General features: G+C 41.0%; 1 protein-coding gene across 1 annotated transcript in view; it reads left to right on the top strand.

Moving 5' to 3' along the window:
- The window catches only part of P4HA1 (prolyl 4-hydroxylase subunit alpha 1), a 59521-nt gene that overhangs the window by 24997 nt on the left and 16757 nt on the right, over nt 1-17767 (top strand). The window contains 5 exon segments of the mRNA XM_005301734.5: nt 1866-2068; nt 3778-3954; nt 8227-8297; nt 14437-14500; nt 14503-14538. Coding sequence (XP_005301791.2) covers nt 1866-2068; nt 3778-3954; nt 8227-8297; nt 14437-14500; nt 14503-14538 — 551 coding nt within the window.

Here is a 17767-nt window from a genome sequence, read left to right as displayed (position 1 = left end):
ACACTCGGTCGAAAAGGGACCCTCCCCAGTCCGGTGAAAATGAGTGAGTGAGGGGGGAGCAAGTGATGGAGGAGTGAGTGGGCAGGCCCTCAGAAGGGGCGGGACAAGGTGTTTGGTTTTGTTCGGTGAGAAAGTTGGCAACCCTAGGGGGTCCTGATTGTCGTTGAAGCATTTGGGTGCTCCTTTAATACAAATGATAATGTAGAAAAATATGCAAGTAACTGACTAAAACTCTTTTTACAGGGATTATAAACTTGGCCTCAAACATGCTGTATTCTTAAACTTGGCATTCAAAACCCCAATGTATTTTTATAAATTGATTTATAATCCATTTTGGCCTTGCATAGCTACAAAGGTTTAAAAATTGATTAATGTGTTAGTTTCATAGCAATATTGCGTCAAATTAATGTTTAATAACCAAGATATGTCAGTGACTGCATGTTTAAGCATTTAGAAGTTGCGTTCTGTTCTAACGTACTATGTAAAAATAGCAGCTTGCTCAACACTTGCTCTTGTATAGATCCCTTCTCTCTAGGCACTCCTATCGCTCTCATTGCTATAGTATCTGAACATCATGTTCAGTCATCTCTTTATTTTCTATATTGTCTAAAATTAGTTTTACTGTCTTTTTATTCCTCTTAGTTATACAGTCAGTATAGCTTCACTTTCCTATAGATGAATTCTGTTCTTACGTGTACATAAACCCAATTGTTTAAACCTGAGTACAGAATGCAGGATCTCTCTTGTTAATGGTACCTGAGGCTGAAAAAACCGATATTGAGTCTACAGACTTGGCCCATGAAAACTATCTTTTAAATTGCGGACTGAGCAGTTTTGATTTGGAATCATTGAAAGACAACAAATATAGAATCCAGTAATGGCTTGCCTAGTGATATTTAAGCACAATGGCATAGTATATCTAGGGATTTGTCATTTTCATTAGTGTGGTATCTGAGTGCCTAAAGGAGGATGTTCTACTCTTAATTCTGAATTATTCCTTTCACAGCAGTAAAACCCCTTCATTGGTAAATGGAGGAATGAGCTGGCGTAGCTTGTTAAAGTAGCAGTTTTGTCTGACACATTTTGTCAGCTGTCAGTCTTCCTGGCCCAACTCTCTCCCTGTTGGCTTTCCTGATGGGACATTGCAGCCATAACCTCCTCACTTCTGTGTCCCTTTGGGTACATCTGTACTTACCTCCGGGTCCGGCGGTAAGCAATCAATCTTCTGGGATCGATTTATCGCATCTTGTCTAGACACGATAAATCGATCCCGGAAGTGCTTGCCGTCGACGCCGGTACTCCTGCTCGGCGAGAGGAGTACGCGGAGTCGACGGGGGAGCCTGCCTGCCGCGTGTGGACCCGCGGTAAGTTCAAACTAAGAGTTCGATTTCAGCTACGTGAATAACGTAGCTGAAGTTGCGTATCTTAGTTCGAAGTGGGGGGTTAGTGTGGACCAGCCCTCTATAGTCTTGCAGGCTCTCTCTCCCATGGACCAGTTAAAGTTTATTCTATCTCTTAACTGTTGCTGTGTAGTATTGCTTCCAGTGGAGGTGTCAGTTCCTTGGATTTTGCTGGCTTAAGCTAAGCTTTTCCTTGCCCATTCTCTGCTTCCCTGAGCAATGAGAATACAGAAATGTGTTACATTCCAACCTGTCACTTATTGAATTGGGTCAGGCTTTCAGCTATATTTTTGTTCTGATTTAACTGTGTAAGCATGTTGGCTCACTAAGCATTAATTTTTACAACATCTGTCCCAAAATGAACAGCGTTTTTTCTTTTCAAGGAGCTGCTTTTCTATGCCCTTTCAGGTTGACTTCTACAAGTTGCAAACTTATCTGTGGTGCCTCTCCTTTCTTCTCCATTAGATCCTGAACATCAGAGAGCAAATGGTAACTTAAAATACTTCGAATATATCATGTCTAAAGAAAAAGAAGCAAATAAGTCTACTACCAAAACAGATAACCAGACTGACAAGGAATCAAAGACTAAGAAAAAGGAACCAAGCAAAGATTACCTGCCAGAGAGACAGAAGTATGAAATGCTGTGCCGTGGGGAGGGTCTCAAAATGGTAAAGTGGACTAGCCTGTTTGTGTTTGGTTTTTTTTTTTTTTTTGTTTAATCTACAGAACCACTCATGCAGGACTCATTTAGAAGTTATCAGCTCGTTCTAAGGAAGATCAGTCAGCTTGCAGGGATGAGCTGGCTCACCTTTAGAACACTCTTTTTTTTTTTTTTGCCTTTTACTCCTGTCTATATGGTGGCCTACATTCAAAGCATTTTTGATGAGCATTTGCAAGAAGTTTGTGTGCAGCTTGAACATAAGGAAATCCTTGTAGCAATAGAATGAGTATAGACATGTAGGGGAGGGAATGAAGAGGGACAGTGCAACATCTCTGAATGAAGAAATAGTAACCCATGTGTGAGGATGCTGCCCATTAACCCTATTACAAATGTATTTTAATACCAGTTAGTGCACTGAGAATCAAATAAGAGTATTGCATTACAACAAAGATTGTATTACACACAGTATTGAACATTGTTCATCTTAAGACTAACTTTACAGTTAATGTTTGCTATAAGATGTGTCTAATATTAAACTTGCTGAGAGCATGGTTTCTCAAACACTGTGCTTGACCTCCCTGAGGAGACTCCAGTCTCCTCAATTGGTAAAGTACAAGTAGGCATAGGGGAAATGAATTACTGTGTTTTGTTCTTCTCAGAAAGAAGAAAAGGCTGATGCCAATCATAGCAGTGATGAATAGTCTAAGTGACTATAAATTCATTCATCTAGGTTTTCCAAAAAGTGATGGTGGACTCTTTCAATCCAATGTCTAAATACTGTTCAGCTGATGCTGTTTAGGAACTAGAAGGTTGACCTCTTCCTTCCTGAATTTGGTGTAATCATATGCAAAATTTCTCTTCATTGACTTACAGTTTAACTAATTATAAATAAATTGTTTAATTTTTGTTATATTTAATTTAATGTTTGCTGAAGAACCACCCCCACCCCCTTAAGGATATGTCTATGCGGCGTAGTCTACCCCTTGATCTTTCCCAGGTTTTAGCCTTATCCCCCCTACTGTCCACACTGGGTTTGTAGGTGTGTTAAGCCCTGGCTAGCTTATCCCAGCTAGGAATGTGGGTTAGAACCTGGGCTCCACTTTGTTGGGCAGGAGCCCACCCTCTTTGCAGTGAGGATGTAGGCTAAACCATTCAAGTCCTGATAGTCCTCTAATGCCCTTCCCACAATTCCCCCCAAAAGATAGTTTTCCTGCAATTGTCTGGGAAAGAATCCTAGATCATCTCAGCACAAAGAAAAATGAGATATTCCCCCAGACAGTCATAACACAGCACCATGGGTAGGGCTTGGCAGAGGGGACATTCACAGCTGGGTAAAGCTAACTTGGATACTCAGACCTGGGTGAACTGTACAAACATAGCCGTAGTGTTATATGCTTGCCATATGAATATGCGTAAGAACACCAACAGAGAAAGTGGTCAGGTTTATAGATGGAATATGACAGGTCAAAAAGTTCCATGGTGTGAAAATAAATAAACAAAACAAAACAAACAAACAAAAAATATATATATATAAAAATATATACACACACGCACACACCCTCACCAGTTGCGTCACATTAGATGCATTTCTGTCACTGTAATTTTTTTATATAAAAAAATTTAGAAAGTGTGTGTGTGTGTGTGTGTGTGTCCTGTAATGGTGTTAATGTGAGCAAGCACTTGATTCTTTTTGTTTTTGTTCTATCTTGATTTCAGACGCCTCGGAGACAGAAGAAGCTCTTCTGTCGCTATTACAATGGAAACCAGAATCCCAAGTACATTCTGGGTCCTGTCAAACAGGAGGATGAATGGGACAAACCTCGGATTGTTCGCTTCCTTGAAATTATTTCTGATGAAGAAATTGAAACCGTGAAAGAACTAGCAAAGCCAAGGGTAAAGAGCTTCAGTTTTCTCTTGTTTTGGAAACTTCAGTGCCATCTATAGTGTTGTATGTGCATGAGCTCAATTCACCTCTTGATTAGGAGTTTGTAAAGTTAGCTTGGGTGAATGAACACACACACACACACTCGCTCTCTCTCTCTCTCTCTCTGCAATGCTTATAGTGGCAAGCTGGTCAACTCTCAGTGAAAGTTGGAAATGTAATCACCTTAGAATCTCTTCCCAGGAGATGGCACAGCAGATTCACCAAACTGTTCTGCTGGATAAGATTTTTGTGGATGCTATTATGGAGGAGAAGAGAACCTCCTTCAATTCCACAATAGTCACAGCCTGAAACTTACCCCTACTACAACTGGCCTGCCTCAGTATACTGCCGCCGCTACTTCCACTCTAATTTATGTTGAATACTTGTCACAGGTCACTATGGCGTATAAATGATAATGATTTGTATGGAGATGCCATTTAGGAGCCACCATATGTGGTCATGGACACCAGATAATCATTTACCATATGGACATCTACAGAATAGTAGTACTCTTCTTTAGTCATCTGAAACTGACTCAGGGCCATGAGGTGCTCTGGGGCAGTTACATAAGTCCTTTTCAGCAAAGCTCACCATAGCTCCATTTAACTTCCAACCTATTATGCCTCTTTTAGTTTGAACTAACATAACCTTCATTCTCCCACTTCATCACCTCAACTTTCCAATCTTATTTCAAGAACCAGATTCCAAAGGACCAGTCTCTGAATCTGAAGTAACCTAGGACTGGCTTATTGTCAAGGCAGCCATGCGAGCCCAGGTCAAACAAAAAAGCTATCTTGCTAGAAGTAACAATATGATTGGTAACTGCAACACCAGGACAGATTAAATCTGTTAGGAAGCTTGCAGTGTAGCAAGGCAGTAAATATAACACAACTTGTCTCAATTTAACTCTATCTCAAGACTTGTACTTGAGGTGAAGCTATTCTAGTTAATCCATGCTTGTATAGGTCACCAACTACTTCTGAAATCAGATGCAAACAATATAAGTGCATCATTTCCCCAGCATGTTTTCTCTTTATGCTAAATAGATACTTATTGGGAGCAAGCTGAGCAAATGAAGGATAAATTCTATGTGGATAGGTGCATCGGAATTATCTAAGAGAAATTATCCAACCATTTTTCCTTTATTCAAGCAAATCAAAGGCCTTATCCATAATCAAGTCAAGAATGGTGCTGCCTTTGTTAGCCACCAACTTGAGTACTGAAGAGCATCAAGTGAAGAGTAGGCGCTCTCTCACCTGCCACTCTTTGTTCTTGAGGTAACACCCCAGACTAAAGCAGTGGATCTGATTTCAAGTGCTGTACTCCTTCCTTACACCTAAAACATCTCTTCCTGCCTATGCTTCCTATGTCGAGCACATCAGGAATCGGATCCCAGTTTGTGTGCTAATTCCTATTTCATTGTGTTACAAAATCATGGAAAATGATCCAACTGATGATTGGGCTGCATTGTTGCTGTAGGATACACTGGTGTTGCCTCCTTGGAGTGTAACTAACCTGTTCTTTATGGAGTGGAAAGAAAAACCTTTCTGTTATAAGGATCACAGAAAGTCTAAGAACGATACACAGATGATAGTAGATTTAAACTAAACTTTTTGGGACCATTGTTTTCTAATCAGATAAATAGTCAGTCTGTTACAAAACTGTGCCAATCACGGGTACTAATCTCTTATGTTGAAAAATGTGGAACATTCAAACTTAAAGCCTAGACATTGCAGGGTTCAGTGGTTGATGCTGCATGAGGCTATGTTTTGAGGCTGAAAGTTCATCTCTTGTATTCCAGGCATTGTGAGTGTGTCAGAAGTCTTAGAGTCTAGAAGTGAAAGGGTATATAATCACTACCCAGTCTTCTGCTCCTTTGTCATCAGCTGGCATGAGAAAAGCTTAATTCAATCTTTGGAGACTGTCTGTTTTTGAGTAGTAGGCTGTGTGCAATGATCCAGCCACTTTACCCAGGGGACAAAATGGGGTGAACAGTGCAGATTAAGGGATTCCCTGACTTTGTTTGAATCAGTAAGGTCTGAGATGCTTTGAGCCTTTATTGCAAAATACAAATAAAAACTAGTAGTAAAACACTTGCCCAGATTGACATAAACGGTACTCAATAAACCCTCCTTGGCCTGGAGTCACCATAACACAGTCTATGACAATGACCTTCTAGTGCTTCTAATGCTGGGGCATTGCAACTGAAACTTTCCCAATTATGGCTCACTGTATAGTAGCTGAATGGGCAGTAGCAACAAGCAGTTTTCTTGTGGTGTTGCCATGACATCGTATGGCAGAAAGAGATCTTGTGGAAATGGAGCAGAATGGGACGCTGAATAGAGCGGGATGGAAGCAAATTACTTGACAATGGTACAGTGTGTTGGTTGGAGAAGAAGCCCCAGAACAGTCTTGGACCAAAGTCTTATTTTTGGATGACCAAAAATGTGGGGAGTATTTCACATGATTTGTGATCGTGGTGTGGCCAATGGGGCTGCGTTCTGGAACAGTGTGCAAAATACAGATCAATTATTCAATCAATGTAGAAGGTTTAGCTAATGCAGCTAATAAGTTAAAGATATTTTTCAGATTCTAAGGTAAGATTTCCTTCATGGTTTTTCCCCCTTCTCCCCTCCCTCCCCCCCACGGTTAAAACTTTTTACTGTGTGTGTTCCTTATTGATGATTTAACTCTAAAGTGCATTCTGGATGTACAGTAGATCATTAACAAAGTAAGAGCTGTACGTCTTTGACATACATGCTGTACGACTTCAACAGTTGCCACTTGGACTATAAAGGAGTTGAAAGATGTTACAGGAAATAGCTTTACTTATCTAACCAGCTGCTCTTGTTGCTCCCGAGAAACTGGAGTATTGCTTCTAGGAAAAAATGTACCACTCCCTCTTCTCTAAGAAGGAACTGAAGTATCTCCTTTTTATTAGTGTTAAAGATTTTTCTCCCCCTTTGCCACCCCAAAAATACTCTTTTTGCTGTAAAACACCACAATGGAAACTGATTGGATGAAGTGCATGGCTTGTGTGGAAATTTTTTCCCCTCTGTAGGTTTCTGACTGGTCGGATTAATGTGATGCAATATTTACTTTGTAATGCAACTATTCTGATTGGTTCGCTTCACAGCTGAGGCGAGCCACCATTTCAAACCCCATAACGGGAGTCTTGGAGACGGCACATTACAGAATTAGCAAAAGGTAAGAGACTTCATACACCAAACATTCTGGGCCTGTAATGAGTGCTTGTTCTCTGCTCATTCAGGGAAATAGGGGTGGTCTAAAAAGATACTTCTGACTTTCTAGACCATCTCTTTAATATGTACAGATATTGTAACAGGCTGTTACTGCTGAGTTTCTCAGTCTTTTCCTCTAACTAGAAGTTCTGTTTTTTTGCCATTTTAGCTAATATTCGTTTTCTTAAGTAGTATTTGCACAGGTGCATAGACTGTGCACAGGTGCAAAAACTCAGTGGCGGTTACCTTATATTTGCTTTCCCCAACCACATATGCCAACAAAAATTTGCTAAATCTGGCAGACTCTGAGAATCCCTTGCATTCAGAAGTGGAGTCACATTATCCTGTATAACAGTTGCATTGGCATGCAGAAACATTTGTTCATTAGTCCAAGATAATCTGTCTTCCTCCTGTCTGTTGGGTTTTTTTTTTCCTTGCCTCCTAACTCAAACTTTGAAGAAAGCCGTATTTTCTTCTTTACAGGCTTCCGAGTTCTCTCCATTTTGCTGAAAAGCATTGCAGATTTGTGAACTTGAGTTTTTTATTTTTTGAAAAAAGTTTGATAAAATGTCTTAGCACTTGCACCTCTTAAAAAGACATCTTTAGGAGCTGCCTAGTAAAGATCTAGTCCTTCATTAGCTGTTTTGTTTTCCTCACAAAAATCCTGTTCTTCAGTATTTAACTAAAACAAAAAAGAACATTAAACTTCTGGATATGGAGGAATTTTCTTTGAAACTCAGCACTATAAACTATTTGCAGAAAGTCTCTAGTTTAATTAAAAAAAAAAAAAAAAGTGAAAGGACAGTCTAACCAAATTTGTCCACACAATTCTTGATTTTGGAAATGGCAGCTGCAGATACTGTCTCCCTTCTAAATATTGCTGCTGATCTGAGAGCATTGCATACCATCCAGACCAATCGGAAACCCTTCCAGTCACCCGTGGCTTGGCAAAAAGAAGCCTACTACCAGAGTAAGCCCTTGTCCTTTCTCTTTTTGTAGCTGAGCCGGGCTACTGTACATGACCCTCAGACTGGGAAACTGACCACAGCACATTACAGAGTCTCTAAGAGGTAAGGGGAATGTGTTCCAAAGGTATATCTAACATCTAGGAAATCTGATTTGTGGCTAGCCTGTTAAATCTTCTAGTTGCAAATCTGGGATGGGGAAAGATTATACATATTTTTCTTGTGCTTATTCCTATTTAGAAGAGATGAGGTGGCCTAAAAATTACCTGGCACATATTGGTGCAAATGGGCTGCTTAAATAGGAAGTTTTTAAATCATTCCTGCTACCTAAAAGGAAAGCTGCTGCTGCTTTTCTGTCTGCATGGTCCTGAATAACACAACTAGCATACTAAAAAACTGTTAAAATAAAGTGAAGGGTCCCACCTAAACTAAGTTTCAGAAAGGATTGCACTGGTCACTTATTTGTGCCATTGTACCAATATAACTTGTGTTTAAAATTAAGTACTTGAGATTTGTTATAATGAATAGCAACAACGGCATGAGTTAGAGAGCTTGAGAACTTTAGTTCAAAAATTCCTTGTTATTATAGGTTTAACACAAACCAGTTGTGCATTTACTCTGCTAGTTGATTTAATATAAAATCCAGCATTCATTGGAAAATTAGATCCACATTTTGTTTGATTAAATTATCTTTTGAACAAATGAGACTGTCATTAAAAGGTTTTTGTCATAGTTTTAACCTCAGCATTTGAATAGTGTTTTTTAAAAGGGGGTAAAAATGAATTGGGTTTACAGAGACAAAATGTGCAAAATATTCTCCCCCCGCCCAAATCCTTAGCTCTTAGTTAGTTAGTTATGTAAGCAATGAGTTTAGAACCCTTATGAACAAGAAGCTTACTACAAATTACATTAGAAAGTATGAAGTCTTAAATACTAGATTACTAGAAATTCTGTTCCAAAAGGATTGGTAGTAAATAGACTTGTTGAGGAAATATCCTCCTATTAGGGCTTTTTGACTGAGCTGGTTTGGATTCCAGATAAATCCTTACTACTGAATACCAGAAACTCTGCTCTATTTACTTTTTTTTAAATAGATGTCTGCTTCTCCACTCCAAACATTACAGGCATTCTTTCCTAGTCATTGCCCTTCTAAATTACAGCATTCCTCTCTGAGGAGACTACTGTTCACTCAGCAGTACGTGGCAGACTGTGTAAACGGGGGCATGTCGCCAGCCACATGAAGAGGCATGTCAGGCCTTGCTGTATGCAGTACAAGACTATATCCAGCCAGTCTGACACAGCTTTCAAGGAAACTAGTGATTTTTGAGGCAGCCAGTTAGAATCCATAGCATATGATATTAGTGTTTCCTCTTCAGGAATATCAGCCTCTGCTTTTATTTTAATCACTGCTCTTTCTCTAAAGGAAGAGTATTTAGACCATCCTTAGTATATAAAAATGTTAGGAAAGTGATATTTCATATATCCCAATGACTAGGTTACATTCAACTTTTTAAGAAATGACTAGAAATGCTAGGAAAGGGGAGTAAATGTAATTGCCATTTTTAACTGTTCATTTGTAATAAAATAAGGTCAAACATCTGTTTCCCAATTTTTTTAATTTTCAAGTTGAGAAAATGTCAGATATCCACCAGTGTGGATTTCAAACGCTTCATAAAATATTTTATGTAAAATACAGTGTGGCAGAATATTTCTAATTCAGGTGTACAGACCACGCTCTATTCATGGATTTCCATGAACAGCTTCTGAAGGGGAGCGGCTGAATGTTATATTCTGATGATGGCAGCAATGATAACTAGACCTCTCTACCCTTTAGGGAATCTCTAGGAATTTTGGTTTTTTGAAGTGGTACAAAGAAAACTTCAAGTCCTATATTAGCTTCCCTATGATTACCTCTTAAAGTAAAGTGGAAAAATGCTTGTGGGCTTCACCAGTAAAAGGGGTTTCAAAAGAGAATTATTTTCCACCGGGGAAAAAAGCTCCTCTTAATGTGGATGATAGTCTTTTCAGATGTAAGGTTACCTGTCTGTAACATTCACTTGAAGCATAATGATATTTCAAATGAGTGAAATTATTTTCTGGCCAGTAGAAGTCTAAGGAAAAGTTGCACTGAAAGGCAGAGCCTGGCATGCATTTCACATGAGCTGCTCTGATCCTTAAATCCATACTTTAATAGTTCAGCTAGTTGAGCACAATTTTCTAACTGATTACTAATCCTATAATTACCAGTGGGAAAAATGTCTTCAGAGTAGTGTGAGAGAAGGGTGGTGATACAAGAGAGCAAGGGAAATGAAGTGGAGGATTTCTGTCCCTGTAGAGCAGCACTCACTGTAGATACCTACGTTGGCTGCTTTGATAGTGAGTCCTGCAAGAGGTAGAGAGAACAGCTCCCTTAAACTGATTTTAAATATATCCACGGTGATCAAAAGTTGAGACGAGCAGCAAAAATGGATGATACAGATGGGCTCGTATCCCTGAAGGGCAGATAGACAAATTCTGCTGGAAGTTGCTGTTCTGAAGGAACCTACTAGAGCAGCAGTTCTCAAACTGGGGTCAGAACTGCAAAGTAGGTCACAACCCCATTTTAATAGGGTCACCAGGGTCAGCATAGACTTACTAGGACCTGGGGCTGAAGCCCAAGCTCCACTCCCACCCAGGGGGGTGGGGCTCACGCCTCCTCTTCCCTCCCCACCCCACCCCCAGGGAGGTGGAACCCCCCCCTCCTCCCAGTCGTGTAGTAAATTTATTGTCAGAAGGGGGTCGCGGTGCAATGAAGTTTGAGAACTGCTGTACTAGAGGCTTAGAGAACTACCAGAGGCTAGTGCTGCTGAAAAATCATTCCAGAGCTAGGAATACGCAAATCCTTCTGAGCTGTGATGGGAACTGAGGAAGTAGATTCAGTGATGCTTATGGGTGACAACCTGTGCCAAAATTTCTTGCTAGAAGTCACTACTCAACTCTACCAAGTAGCTTTCACTGCCAAGTTATTCTTCCAAAGTACAGCAGATGCTCGCTAGAACGCACATCTATATAGCGCAAATTCACTTATAGCGCGGGACTGCACATGGATCCAAACCCCCGCATTCTAGTGAGGGTCTGATGCATGTATGATGCTGTTTTACCAGAAATAGGACTGATGCTTCACAAAAGTTGGTTTTATCTGGATCATCGGCTTCCTTCTGTTCTCTGTCACACAGCTGTGGTGAGGAAACAACTGCCAGACTCAGAAACCTGTCTCAGTTCTGGCAAATATTAAAATGCAAGATCATTCTCTCCTCTCCTCCCAGCCACCACCACTGCCCCTTCTATCTTATACACTATGGTGGTGGGGGGGGGGGGGGGGGGCTAAATAAATACTTGAGTGCCTCATACTCTAATTTATTTATCCTCCCACCACTTGTGTGAAGTAGGCAGGTTCTATTTTTCTCCATTTTACAAATGGGCTACTGAAACAGACTAAGTGAGTTGCCCATGGCCACACAGGAAGTCTGTGATGGAGCAGGGCATTGAACTTGAGTTGAATCCCAGGCCAGTGTTGTAACCACTAGACCACCTGTCTTCTCTATAGCACTCCGAGGGAGTGTGAAAGCTACTTGGTAGAGTTGAATAGTGACTTCTAGCAAGCACAGATTAATTCGGGTGTGATGGCTTAGCCTGATAGTAATAGAATGGTCTTATTGTGGTGGTTTCTTGTGTATTATGTATCATTGTTACAGTGCCTTTCTGAGGACAGTGTTGCATGTTCTGGGGTTTTAATTTTCAATATGCAGTGTATAATTGGCTGTTGTGGGAAATGCTTCATATGCACACATTCCTATTCCTTTCCTCCTTGTTCATTCTAAACAGAATGAGGCTAGACTGCTTTTAACACTTTCTTATGCTAACAATTGTTCTACCGTATTTTTATAAATATTCCCAGTGTGCTGAAGTCCTCATTTTGAGATGGAGTGCATTTACGTGCTGTTCTGTGCATGGTGAATATTTAAACAGATTTCATGTTTGCCCTTGGAGATTCTGTAACCTGTGTCAGTACCGTGTGTTGTAGAAACGTGTTTTGCTGCTTCTCTTGATGTGGGGCGTTCTGGGGCTTTTAAAAAAACAGGTATGTAGAAATACACTCATGTTAGTAGGTGAAAAATTGTTATAACCCTTTGAACCAACGCACATACTGATTTGCCAGTTCACTGGTTCTCAGATTGATCTGTGGGCACTGGTGTTCAAGTGGTGCTGGCTTCTAGTTTCCCACTGCTTCTATAGGTGTCTAGACTTTCCATTGCAAAGATGATCCAGGGAGCTAGCTGTGCGGCTAGGAGGAGTTACCACATAAAAGGGTTGTGTAAACCAACCAGCTTCAGGGACCAGAGTGGTCAGTGTTTTGTGCTGTCAATGAGGGAGGACTGTCTGATGAAGAAAAAGGAGAAGAGGAAAAGATGGCTGGGTAACATGTGCAAAGAGGAATAGAAAAGGGACTAGAAAAAAAGGCATATTGCTGGAGATGCATCAGGAGTGTTTATATGTTTGAGGGGTAAGGGAAATGGTCTAGTAGACTGGCTCAGTTGTGATGACACGAAGTTTGAACCCTGTTGCACTGAGTCAGTAATACTCAAGTTAAATCATTACCTTTGGATACAGTTGCCATTTTTACATATGAACATAATAAACAGGATAACATTGTGATTGATCTTCTCCTTACCTGCAAAATGGTACATTGGTTCAGTAGTCTAAGGGTCTAGATGAAGACAAGGATTCATATTGAAGGCTTATATAGTATCTGTTATTTCTGCACCTGTTTTATTTCTGTCTGAACTAATTTTTTTCCCAGAAGTATCTTAATTGCAAAGGAAGCTCTTGGTTCTAAGTTTAAATATCATAATTTAAAGGCAGCAAAGTTCTAAAATGATATTCGGAACTTTGAGGCTGACCTTTTTAGGAAGCTGGAAAATATTTAAAAAATGATACTGGGTAATATTTGCTTACTCAACTAAAGCAGAACTATTTGCTAAATACTGAATATTCTACAAGCTGTTCTGATAAGAATATCTGAACAAGGAGGAGAGAAATTAAAATACCTTTTCTGTGTATTCAGATTTTTTGTTTTGTAAATATACTTTTGCTCTTGCCACCAATGGGGGCAGATGGGGAAACTTTGGCCACTTCGTATTCTATTCTCCAGAAGCCCTTCTGAAAACAGATTATCTTGAGAGCCCACAAAAAATTGTTCCTGTTTTATTTAAAAAGAGGGCAGCTACAGTAAAGCTTGTGTAGTATTGCTCACTGCATAAACATCTGGACTGTTCTTTATGTGTATCTATACTATTATGCTTGGAATATGGAGGTAGTCCCTTTATCACAGTTCTCTGTTCAAACAGGGCTTTGATTGAGATGGGTTGACAACCCAACCCAGTCCCTCCTACCCATCCTTTTTTGAGGCATTCATCTTGTTCTCTAGAATTTCCACTTTCATTTTAAAAATGTTACGTCTCTAGTCCTTATAGTTGCAGAGAAAGCATTGAAAATGTGAAACCAATGTCAGTGCAGTATGTCTGGGAAAAAATAGGTCTGAGGATGTGAATTGCCCTATTTATTTCATTGCCTGATAATGGGAAACTTGTTAGTGAAGTTTTATTTAAATTTTATTTATATTAAATCTTGTTAAAAGCAAATAAGGAAATGAGGGAAGGCGTGGAAATCACAGATCTGTATAACCTGAGAGGATAGCGTTTGGGAGAGTTGAGTTGCAATCACCAAGGTCCTGTGTTTGCTGAGCCAAAAACAGAGATAAGGGTCCATGTTTAAACATTGCTTCGGCTGCATAAGTTCCTACAATGGATTGTCTGTTCAGAATAGACAGGGCAAAACTTGTGTTTGTAAGCTTGTTCAAAATGATTGTTAGAACCTGACATAAAATAATGGAATACAATTTTTAGTCCTGTCCACTTCCAAATAGTATTGGAAAGTAACTTACCTATTTTTAAAAAATTAAATATGGTTCCTTTGATCATTTCCTAACCATTATTAGAAACTAGGGGGCTTATTCAAGACTCTGATATTACCAAAGTTACAAAATGTCCTCTCTGGTAAGAGAAGCCTCACAAATGTGGGACCTGGCAATGCCAGTAATTATATTATTAGCCTAAACAATTGTCTACAAATGATTCTGAATGTTCCACTTCTAACACAAGCTTATGGTATGTTACTAGCAAATCAATTTCCTTTTTTAATTTAGTGCCTGGTTGTCTGGATATGAAAGCCCTGTGGTATCTCGCATTAACAGGAGGATACAGGACCCTAAACAGGATTGGATGTTTCCACAGCAGAGGAACTACAGGTGTGTAAATGAGGATTTCAGTAACTAGTCACACCAGACTTTGGTTTGAATGAAATGGACTTTTAAATCTACTGTACAGTAGACACACCCAGGTAGTCTTCAGACAGCTGCTTTGGGGGATATATGCAGAGGCTTATTCTTTGGTGTGCACTCAACTCCTTCAAGTGTTACCGAAAGTAAGGCCTAAACAATATGGGAAGAACATCAATGCCTTGATACTTCAGTTGAATAACTGAGCAAAATTCAGTTTTGGTGTAAAGGGGATCCAGTTCCGTTTTCAGTGGAGCAGCACCTGCTTACCCAGGGCTGAGTTTGACTTATAGAACCTGTAGGGAAGTAGAGAACAGTTGAAATTTTCTGCTCTTTAAAATGAGTGAGGTTTTTTATGTAGAAATTTTTTTTATTGCCACCAATAAGACCAGGTTTTCTGATGGTAGCTCAAATTTTCATGGGAATGGTATCTAGAGAAATATTGGTTTGAGTGATATTTAAGGGAATAGGTTGTTTTCTCTGAATCCATTTCAAGATTAGAAAGTCTCAGAGAAACTGATTGAGGACTTTATCCTTACTTCATCAGTATTGTTAGAACTTGGGGAAGATTGTGATCGCATGTGTATATTTTAAGTGAATTAAATAAATTCACTAGTTAAATTAAGACCCCAAATCCCTATTTCAGCAACGTGGAAGCATCACATTTTAACATTTACTGCCATTCACATTGAGTGTAACATGGTTGCAAAAAAAGCAAACATAATTCTGGGCTGCATTAGCAGGAGTGTTGTAAGCAAGACACAAGAAGTAATTTTTCCACTCCATGCTGATTAGGCCTCAACTGGAGTATTGTATCTAGTATGGGTGCCACATTTCAGGAAAGATGTGGACAAACTGGAGAAAATCTAAAGAAGAGCAACAAAAATGATTAAAGGTATAGCAAACAATGACCTATGAGGGAAGGTTGAAAAAACTGGGTTTGTTTAGTCTGGAGAAGAGAAGACTGGGGGAGTACATAACAGTTTTCAAGTACATAAAAGATGGTTACAAGGACGAGGGAGAAAAACTGTTCTCTTTAACCTCTGAAGATAGGACAAGAAGCAATGGACTTAAGTTGCAGCAAGGGCAGTTTATATTGGACATTAGGAAAAACTTCCTAATTGACAGGCTGATTAAGCACTGGAATAGATTGCCTAGGGAAGTTGTGAAATCTCTGTCATTGTCTAACCTGCTCTTAAAAATTTCCAAACACCTGTCAGGGATGATCTAGATAATACTTAGTCCTTCCTTAAGTGCAGGGGACCTGGACTAGAAGACCGCTCGAGGTCCCGTCCAGTCCTACAAGTCTATGATTAAGACGTAGAAACGTGTGACTGCTGATCATGAAACCAGGCTTGCCACACTAAACAAAGTTCACATGAGGATAAAATGCCCAGGCATCCAGTTCAGAATAGAGGGCCTCTTTAGAGCAGGGGTGGGCAAACTATGGCCCGCAGGCCACATCCGGCCTGCCAGCCGATTTAATCCGGCCCTCAAGCTCCCGCTGGGGAGCAGGGTCTGGGGTTTGCCCTGCTCCCGCACTCCAGCAGGGGAGCGGGGTGGGGGGTCGCTCTGGGCGTGTGTGCTGCAGCTACCAGAAGCAGTGGCATGTCCCCCCCTCAGACTCCTATGTTTAGGGGCAGCCAGGGGGGCTCTATGCGCTAGACTGCGGCCCATGGGCGCTGCAGGGGCGGCACCTCCGGCACGGGCAGCACGCAGAGCCACCTGTCCATGCCTCTGGGTAGACCCAGAGTGGGGAAGTGATGCTGCTTTCGGAGCTGCTTGAGGTAAGTGCAGCCTGCACCCCTTACCCCCCTCCTGTGCCCCAACCTCCCTGCCCCAGCCCTGATTCCCCCTCCCATCCTCCAAACCCCTTCAGTCCCTGCCCAGAGCACCCTCCTGCACCCCCATCCAAAGCCCTCCTCCCTCCCCCCCCCGCCCAGAGTCACCACCTGCACCCTGAATTCCTCATTTCTCGCCCCACCCCAGAGAGGCCCCTTCCCCCCCATCCTCCAAACCCCTCGGTCCCCAACCTGGATCATCCTCCTACACCCCAAATCCCTCCTTCCCAGCCCCACCCCAGAGCCCTAACCCCAATTTTGTGAGCATTCATGGCCCACCATACAATTTCCATGCCCAGATGTGACCCAAAAAGTTTGCCCACCCCTGCTTTAGAGCGTGTAGGAGAAGGTGGCAGATGGAAGTCAGCAATATGGTTGACAAAAGAAAAAATGTGGTCAGGCTGATGACTAATATCCAAACTGAGCTTCATTTTGAATGGAGGGAGAGAGTTCCTGTTAAAGGATGGGAAAGTGATTTGGAGTGACACACAAGGATGCTTTAAGAACAATTTTGTAAGTCTTTAAAGTTTATAGAAGCTAATTACTATTTTATCTATGACTTGGATAAAGGACTTCTTGGTATAAAACAGACAACCATTACAGGAGGGGAACATTACTCAAAACGACTGATAGACTAGAGACAAGCAGGGACAGATGATAGTTTCTGCAACTCTGTTTGGAGAAATGTAAGAGTGGTAGTATCAAAAAAGTGACTATCTTTGTTGATACTGTGTGCAATGGAGAAGTATTTGAAGGCATGATGGCTCCAGCTGTGCTGAATCAGTAAAGTAATAGTGGTGGAGTGAAATATTAGAGCTCTCACTTCAAGAACAGACTCTGCTGCAGGAATTCTGAAATCCTAACTCATAAATAGTCTTGGATTACTTCTGCCGCTGCTGAGCTAATCTAACACTGCATGGAGGATTAATTGCCTGATTTTTCTAAGATGCCAAGCATCCCAACTCACAGGAGCCTGATAGCTGAAGATGCTCAGCATCCTTAAAAAATCATACTTGACCTGACCACCTTCAGGATTTTAGAGAAGGACTGCACAGTCCAACAGACTTTCTTAATGTGCATTCTGTCTGTGTATAAATTTAAAGTGTCTATATGACTTAGGGTGGGAGAAGAGTGCAGGAAAGTTAATTCAGGGTAACAGAAAATGAAGATGTTTGGCTGCCTCTTTCTAGGGCAGCATTTTCTCAAATGTAGCCACTGTGGCTGCATGAGGCCACCAGGGGCTTTTCTTGTGGCTCTTCTTCCCTCCCCCCTCCCCCCCCCATTGCCTCTGCTGCCTCTTCCAGCTTTGGGCTTGTGGTGGCAGGCTCACCACTTAGCGCTCCTGGCCCCTGCTGCCT

Source organism: Chrysemys picta, chromosome 7, assembly GCF_011386835.1.
Source record: "Chrysemys picta bellii isolate R12L10 chromosome 7, ASM1138683v2, whole genome shotgun sequence".
In the NCBI taxonomy this organism is placed as follows: Eukaryota; Metazoa; Chordata; order Testudines; family Emydidae; genus Chrysemys; species Chrysemys picta.
Note: the sequence above shows the minus strand (reverse complement) of the source record. Positions and strands in the feature narration are given on the sequence as shown.